The 8,654-nt window shown below is 45.6% G+C and overlaps 1 protein-coding gene across 2 annotated transcripts; it reads left to right on the top strand.

Moving 5' to 3' along the window:
• Positions 1-4,159: 4,159 nt before the first annotated feature.
• Positions 4,160-6,621, top strand: KCNF1 (potassium voltage-gated channel modifier subfamily F member 1). Of its 2 annotated transcripts, XM_040698512.2 has the most exons (2): positions 4,160-4,493; positions 4,808-6,621. In XM_040698512.2, exon 2 carries the CDS (start codon positions 5,082-5,084, stop codon positions 6,252-6,254), a length of 1,173 nt encoding a protein of 390 aa, XP_040554446.1. In that variant the 5' UTR covers positions 4,160-4,493; positions 4,808-5,081; the 3' UTR covers positions 6,255-6,621. The 2 variants fall into 2 exon arrangements, with proteins under 2 accessions (XP_040554446.1, XP_426210.2); XM_426210.7 differs by having other exon boundaries at positions 4,160-6,621.
• The last annotated feature ends 2,033 nt before the right edge of the window (positions 6,622-8,654 follow it).

Raw genomic sequence — 8,654 nt, forward strand, 5'->3', positions numbered from 1 at the left:
GGAAGCCCCAGATCTCTCAGCCTGTCCTCATAGAGAAGGTGCTCCAGCCCTCTGATTATCTCTGTGGCCCTCCTCTGGACCTGCTCCAACATCTCAGTGTCCTCAATGGCATGAAATTGCATTGCTCGATGAAAGAAATTGTAAGGTGCTTCCTCCACATAGATCTTAGTGTGCATAACATAGAACTCCCTGTGCAGCTGCAAGATTTATCCCCAGAATACCCTGAGGGAATAAGATATTTCCATTTTTCAATCCTTCTCTTGGTCTCTGATCGACTTTTAAGTATGTGCTTGCCTTGAGCAGCTTCCCACAGTTTGCCTCTATCAGTTCTGACTGGATATCAGGAAGAATTTCTTCAAGGAAATGATGGTTAGGAATGGGATGCTCAGAGAGGTGATGGAGTTGCCAAACCCAGAGGAATTTAAAAGGTGTGGATTTGGTGACTAAGGATAGAGCTTAGCTGTGTGGACTTTTAGTGTTATGTGACTGGATAGACTTGATGATATTAAACATTTTTTCCAACCTAAATGATTCTATATTTCTATGATTCTGTCTGAAAATAAGTTGTATGTTAGGTGTTGAGATCTCTTGCTGGATCCATCACAATTCCTGTCTTGGGGGTGTCATATAAAAACCTTATGTGATGAAGCAGAAATGAGTGGTTATATTGAATAGGAAGCGGTTATACTGAGTAGATATCTGGGTTATAACAATAGTTATATTGCTTAGGAACCACTATCATCCAAACCTGCTGTTAGTTCTACAGTCTCTGAGGGCTGCACAACTGCACCTAGCTTGGATATCATAAAACAGACTAAAAAGCAGATGCCCAATGGCAGCAGGTTACTCAGCTCACCTCAGTATGATTTAGACCAGCCCAAGGGGGTTTCCAGGTACTGAGTCCAACTGGTGACTTGTCTCCATCTAGTCTAGGACATCCTTTATAGTCTTCAATATAGGTGGCTGCCTGAAACCTGCCTATTAGGAATGGTCCCTGATTGCCAAACAGGGCTTGGGAACATCCACATCAACCGGATGACACTGGACATATTCTATTTTCTCTCTGCTGGACAGCCATAGTGAGGGCCCTAATCTTTCTTAAACTTGGGAGTGCAGACAGCTCTAAGCACTTTGGAGAGCCCAGAGGTGCTGCTACACCTTGTGGAACATCTCATGGTGATCCAAGTCTTCCAGGAGATCCCAGCAACCCAGGATGTTGCTCTCCTGAGCCCTTCCATCAGGCTGCAAGGTTTGAGATCCAGATGACTAACCTATGCCTCCCTGAAGGAACCAGTCAGAACCATAGCCAAAACTTAATACATCTGCATGGGTTGGTCTTTGATGCTGAAAGGAGCCATCTCCCTGTTTCTTACTGACTCTGTAGGAATTCAGTTCCCAGCTCTCCTTGCATCCAGCCTGACCTACTTGTCCAGTCCCAGTAAATCAACAGAAGTTGAATTTTGAATCCTTAATAACTGCAACAAACTACTCCTAAATGAGTTGCAGGGTACCAATTATCTACTGAAATTATTAGATCAGAGAATCTCTCTTTTCATGGATGAAAAATGAATTAAATTAGTGACATAAATTATTTGTTGTAATTCATTCTGCTGCTGTTTGCTGCTGTGCGATAAGTCTGACAAGAACATAATTGTCAAGTAAGGTTGTCTCACTCTTCACTACTAAGAAACAACATCTTAATACGTTATGATTTTCCCTGACCCTCTCTCTGGATCATTTACATTTGTCCAAGTGGATTTAAAATGCAATCAGATCACTGATATTTGACAGTCGGGCTGAAAGGTGTAAAGAGCTCTGAAAAGGTGCAAGACAGGAGAATAAAACAGCAGGATTTTAGCAGCCGCATAAGTGAAGTCTTCATAAGGACCAATCTGGCATTTCAAAAATAGTTTCTTTCCAACCTTTGAGAATGTGCTGAGATTTCTCATTTGAGAGGAAATGATTTCACCTTTCAAACTGAACAATGTGCATACTAATCTTGCAGGAGTGTTTTGTTCTGTAAAATTACACGGCGGGGAGAACAGACTTTTTGGAAGCGCGGGTGGTGCTTTTGGGTCAGTGGTGTTGGACTGGTACCTTGATTTGGTGTTGCTACCTGGAGAAAAACCAAGAGATCACTGCAATGAATCATTGATCACAGACAGTAGGTGTCTGAGGCAGTCAGATCTGGGGTTGAGAACCCAGAAACCTGCTTCTTCGCACTAATTCAGCCTGTCAACATTTTAAAGTTAACTATCCCAGGTCCCAAATTTATTTTGAACAAATTGGCAGTCTGTAACCTCATCCGCATCTGTCATCTGTGCAAGCATGTCAGTGGTATTGGCATCTTAAAATTTATTTTGTTAAAGTCTAGATAACCATTCATGGCAGCGGGCAAGGAAGTCTCATTTCAGTGTGTGGTTAGATGGGTAAATATTTATTACTGAGCCTCTAATCTTTTTTCCAGATCTACTAGATATTTCTCTTGTCTCAAAAAGCTTGCAAGTCTCAGTAAATATATATGTGGAACAAAATTCAAGTTACATCTTGTGTTACTTCTACCTTATGTCATACCCTTGGGAACACGAGAGGTGACAGTGACCTGCAGAGACTAATGGTGTGGCTCAGGTGCAGGCTGATGGGTATTACAGTTTCCTGGGCTGTCACTTGAATAAGGTGTTCAAATGCTGCGGTATTGCTCCCTGCCCTCTGCCATTCTGCAGCATGGATAGAAGTGATCCAACCCAGACATTCAAAGAAGGTGATAGAGCTGTGATTCTTGCACGCCCTATTCCTCCCTGGGTAACTGGGTGTTGCATTTCCTGAGTGACAAGAACAGAGCAGCAAGAATCCACTTCCACTTGGCTTTAGGCTTTGCTCTATAAATTGGTGCATGGATGTGTGAAAGACAAAGGACTGTGTTCCTCTGCTTCACAGGTTTCTTGATTCCATCTCTTCCTTAGCGAGTTTTCACTCTCCTTCCTCATGTGAGATCTCAGGGACAAGGAAGGTCACTGCAAGGTCTGAAAGGGCCTGGACCAGCAATGTAAATCCTAGCCTGTGCTTCCCTGGGAGTCATGACCTATGTCCAAGGTACCATAAAGTACCATGAGAGGCCATGTGCACACTTCATGCCAAGATGACGTCTGGTGCACAGCCTCTCATTCATCCCCCATCAGTAGAAATGGGGTGCAAGGTATGCCCTGGACTCCCCATCACTGAGTGACATGATGACAGTGAGCACATCAAAGCCCTCTTCTTTGTCGCAGGATCAACATGAGCCTGGAGAGGCAAGCTGTCACTTGACTTGCCCCTTTCTGCTCCCCTCCACTTACCACTTTTCAGAGGATAGTGAATAGGAAGAGGTCAGAACTTACTGAGGGCACAAACAGGGACAAACTGAAAGAGCTGGGGCTGTTCAGTGTGGAGAATAAAAGGCTCCAGGGAGACCTGAGAGCGGCCTTTCAGTATCCGAAGGGGGGCTGTTAGAGAGAAGGAACAGGCTCTTTAACAGGGTCTGTTGTGACAGGACAAGGGGAAATGGCTTCAAACTAAAGGAGTGGAGGTTTAGATTGGATATAAGGAAAAAGATTTTACAATAAAGGCAGTGAGGAACTGGCACAGGTTGTCCAGAGAGGTGGTGGATGCCCCATCCCTGAAGACACTCAAGGTCAGGCTGGACAGAGCTCTGAGCACCTGATGGAGCTGTGGGTGTCTCTGTTCAGTGCAGGGAGTTGGGCTGGATGACCTTTAAGGGTTCCTTCCAACTCAAACAATTCTATGCTTCTATGATTCTATGAAGCCGACAGTAACTCAAAGTCCTGGCAGGGAACCACTCTTCATTTGCACCCAAGCAAGATTTACATTGGGTATTTATTACAAAACACTTTCTTTTTTCCCTCTGACTTCTACCATCAGAAGAAATTGTTTGACTGCATTTCCCACAGAAGCGTTGTACTGCAGCTCTGAATTCCTTTATAGATTATCGTGTACTGTATTTAATAGACATAAAAAAAAATATCACTCAGGTGCATGGCAGCTTGGAAAGCCTTCCTCTTGCAGGCGTGCGGGTGTATAAATAGCCGGGTGCTGCCGCAGCTGGTGCTTTGCTGGGTTTCGCCAGAAGAGGGTAGGGTTGGGAAAGGAGCTCAGCCCCATTGTGTTGGGAAACAGCGACGGGAAAACAAGCCCAAGTTTCTGCTCTGCACACTCGCACCGACCGTGTGCGGGAGTCAGCGGGAAACTCGGGAGGACCTTAAAGTAAAAAGAGAACGGAAAGAGAAAGCCCAATCAAAAAGCAGCTTTCTAGGGAAACATCGAAGAGGGAAACGGCAACAGTTTTCTGCGGGCTCTCCCTCCCCGAGAACTGTCAGTCACTTTGCAGTAAGCAGAGCCCAGGATTTATTTCTCGGCCGTGACTTCCAACCTGTGAATAAATAGCACTTTAGAGAGAGAATGGGACCCGAAAAGACTCTCAAGCACTGATCAGAGGGGTGAGTTCTATTGAATGGCTTCTTCTCTTTCCGATCCGCTGGAGCTTTCTAACCTCCTGCTTTCAGGCACGGCAGCCCAATGACTTGTCTTTTCACTGCAGCTTGTTGCATCCCTCACCAGGCTTCCCCGAGCGCAGGTCTGTGTCCGTAGCCTTTTCCCTCGCCGCTCCAGGTCGGTCTGGTGGCATTTGCAGCAGAGCTGATTCGCTGCCTATTTGCTTTCATGAGAAATTAAATCCACGAGGCTTTGAAACCGAACGGCAGCCTAAAAATCAGCTAGAATTCAGTACCATTAAAATGGCAGGTGACTTTAGGTTTCCAGATGCGGACACTGACGTAACAGAGAAAAACGAAGAAACTGAGATCGTAGTCAATGTCGGCGGGGTGAGGCAGGTGTTCTACAGCGATAACCTGAACCAGTACCCAGAAACACGGCTGGCAGAGCTGCTCAACTGCCTGTCGGGGGGATACGACAGCATATTCTCCCTCTGCGATGACTACGATCCTGGAAAGAGAGAGTTTTACTTTGACAGAGATCCAGATGCTTTCAAATGCATTATTGATGTGTACTACTTTGGGGAAATTCACATGAAGAAAGGAATATGCCCCATCTGTTTCAAGAATGAGATGGAATTTTGGAAAGTGGATCTTAAATTTTTGGATGACTGCTGCAAAACTCATCTGAGTGAGAAAAAGGAGGAACTGGAGGAAATAGCCCGAAGGGTGCAACTGATCCTAGATGACTTGGGAGTGGATGCCTCCGAAAGCCGCTGGAAAAGGTGTCAAAAGTACATCTGGAAATTCTTGGAGAAGCCAGAATCATCCTACCCAGCTCGAGTGATCGCCGTTCTGTCTTTCCTGTTTATTTTGATCTCCTCGGTTGTGATGTGCGTGGGGACCATCCCAGACATGCAGGTCTTAGATGCGGAGGGGAACCGTGTGGAGCACCCAACCCTGGACAGCATTGAGACAGCCTGCATAGGCTGGTTCACCATGGAGTACGTGCTGAGGCTAATCTCCTCTCCAAATAAACTCCACTTCGCTCTGTCATTCATGAACATTGTTGACGTATTAGCTATACTTCCTTTCTATGTCAGCCTCACCTTGACCCACCTGGGAGCCAAGCTGATGGAGCTGAGCAATGTCCAGCAGGCGGTCCAGGCACTGCGCATCATGAGGATCGCGAGGATTTTCAAGCTCGCACGGCACTCCTCGGGGCTCCAGACCCTGACCTATGCTCTGAAACGCAGCTTTAAGGAGCTGGGGCTGCTCCTCATGTACTTAGCTGTTGGGATCTTTGTCTTTTCTGCCCTGGGTTATACCATGGAGCAAAGTCACCCCGATACCTTATTTAAAAGCATCCCTCAGTCATTCTGGTGGGCAATCATCACCATGACCACGGTTGGGTATGGAGACATATACCCCAAAACAACTCTAGGAAAACTGAATGCTGCCATCAGTTTTCTTTGCGGAGTGATAGCGATTGCCCTTCCCATCCACCCCATCATTAACAACTTTGTCAGGTACTATAACAAACAGAGGGTTTTAGAAACGGCTGCCAAGCATGAATTGGAGCTGATGGAGCTAAACTCAGCTGAGGGGAAAGCTGCAAGCTCCAGGAGTGAACTCGGGGACCTTGCAAGTGAGGGCAAGGAGGGCCCTTTCTATAGCAGCCGGCTAAAAGTCTCCCACAGTGACACCTTTATTCATCTCCTGTCAGAAGAAAAGCACTATAGGACCAGGCTTCAGAGCTGCAAATAAACTGTGAGCTGTAGTCGCCGCTAAGCCTGTAGATGGGGACAACCTGACAAACAGCTTTGGAAAGGACACGAGGGATCTGTCGGTGCTGGGAGGGAGCACTGCTTTGCTTTTCCAACGTGAACATAAACTAACCCGTGGTACCTCCATCAGCAGTTGGTAAGACTTTGCTGTTATTATCCAAAGTAAAACCATAGGACTCCATTGAGATCAGACTGCTTATAATGATTGCATTCTGACCACAACCATTTGTAACCATTTTAAAGACTGAAAATTTCTTCCTGACCCGTAAATGTTTGATGATCTGAGTGTGCAGCATTGCCAAATCAGAGCTCTGTACCTGTAACAATAAAGAGCAACATCACACCGAGTGTGTCTTCCAGGCTGTGATCAGTGGCTTTGCAGCTAGGAAAATCATTCTCAAAGATTAAAGCAATATTGCACTCATCATGGATTCGGGTTTATAGCACAGTGTTACAAACACTTTCAGCCTAAAGATACTGAAAGCATGAGCATGTACCTTGTGCTGAATAACACAGCAATGAATGGTTTCATTTTTGTAACGTGTACCTTGGGGTTAACTTTCTGGATACGTATCTGTTCCTCTTTCAAGAAGAAAAAGTATTACTTTAAATAGCACCTGAAGCTGTTTTTTGGGCAGTGATGCAAAACAGAATCAAATGTGTTTTAAGAAACAAATGAAATAAGCATCTGTTCTACCTTAATTCCATAATTACAATCGATAGTTGCAGGTATCTTTCAGGAAAGCGTTATAGTCCAGTAAGTTTTACAAATGTAAGTCACATGGCAGTATTTTTACTTCACCATTAAAGCAAGAGAAGGAACCGCTCAGTAAGAAAGGTTAGCTCTTTGAAAGTAAGTGTAAGGGGAGTTTCAGAAAATGCTGTGATCTCCAAAGGATTTAGGCTAGGGCTGCCTATCTAATGAGCACATTACCAGGTTATTAAGAAAAAAACCCAACAACTCAGCCTATCCCATCCCTACAATAACTGTATGGTTTTGTGAATGTCACTTTACAGAGGTAGTAGGCATTAATCAGTGCCTTCTTCATTAATGAGCACAGTAATCAACACCTGCGTGTAGCTACTATCCTTCCCAAAAGCAGGTACCGTCTACGTGTGCATTCATTTGGCATGAAGAAAGAGTGCAATGCATGGCTGTTTACCAGAGAGATCCATTGAAATCAATCCATTGGAGTGATGCTAGCTTAAAGGGGAGGGGAGACCTGGGTGTACAGACATGTTTATGTACACTGAAAGTAAGATCCCAACGGATTAAAGGATGAAGGTGGCTGTCCTTATTTGTTCCCTCTTGTGTCAAGCAGCCCCTTGTTCAGGTGGAAAACAGCAGTGTGAGCCTTGACCTGTCCCTGAGCAGCTTGTACCTGAGACCCCACACAGACCCCTGGGACTCTTCTCCTGGTACCTGGGCATGCGATGGGGCTGTGGCAACAGGAGAGGTGCAGAGATGCAGGGTGGGCTCTGCACCCTCTCCTGGCACCTTGCTGACCCCTGGGCTCTGGTGAAGGAGGATCTGTCTGCTGGCAATGGCTGCTCCCTCCAGTGGGATCATGGGCACAAGGGTGAGTGGTGGCCCATGCAGGGTGACATTGGCTGGTCCTTAGCACCCACCTGTAGCACTCCTCTGGAGCAGTGGCAGAGCCCCAAGATCCTTTTTCTTCCCATGACCCTGCTTTTAAACCAGCTCTTCATCATGTCCTGTCTTAAACACCCCCAACAATTCAAAGCAACCCTTTCTCTACCAGAATCCCTCCACCAGTCTTTTTCACACCCTGGCTCTCACCAGAGGGGCACAGTCCTGCCCCTCATAGAATCATTAAGGTTGGGAAGACCACTCAGATCATCTAGTCCAACCTCTGGGGGTCTTCCAGGATACAGAAGTGGTTTGCAGCCACCAAAATTCAGTTTGAGTGGGATACTAAGGGAGGGAGACAAGTAAGAGGGAGGGAGTTGTGCCAACCTTAGTGGTACACCTCATCTATCATGGAGATATTAAATCTTCTTGACTTCCCTCATGACATGCAGAGGGTGGCTGAGAGTGAATTAAGTTAGCAGAAGTGCTTTCCTGAGTGAGGAAAGCACGATATAAATGGTAAGTGATACGTTTAGCACTCCAAGTACCAAATCTTCAACACTACACTTTGCCATTTATTTAATGTGATGTTAAATAAAAAGAAAAAGAAAAAAAAAAAGAACCTCTCTTATCAGAAATAAATTTGTTGCTGTATTTCCCCATTGAGTTATGCATTTGAGCACCATGGTCTGCCTATGCCTGAAAAGAGCTTTGGGGTGACCTTGATGCCTCTCATGTTTGGACAGCTCTCCAGCCAGGCTGCGTGCACTGTATGGGTGGGAGTTGCTT

Source organism: Gallus gallus, chromosome 3, assembly GCF_016699485.2.
Source record: "Gallus gallus isolate bGalGal1 chromosome 3, bGalGal1.mat.broiler.GRCg7b, whole genome shotgun sequence".
Taxonomy (NCBI): Eukaryota; Metazoa; Chordata; class Aves; order Galliformes; family Phasianidae; genus Gallus; species Gallus gallus.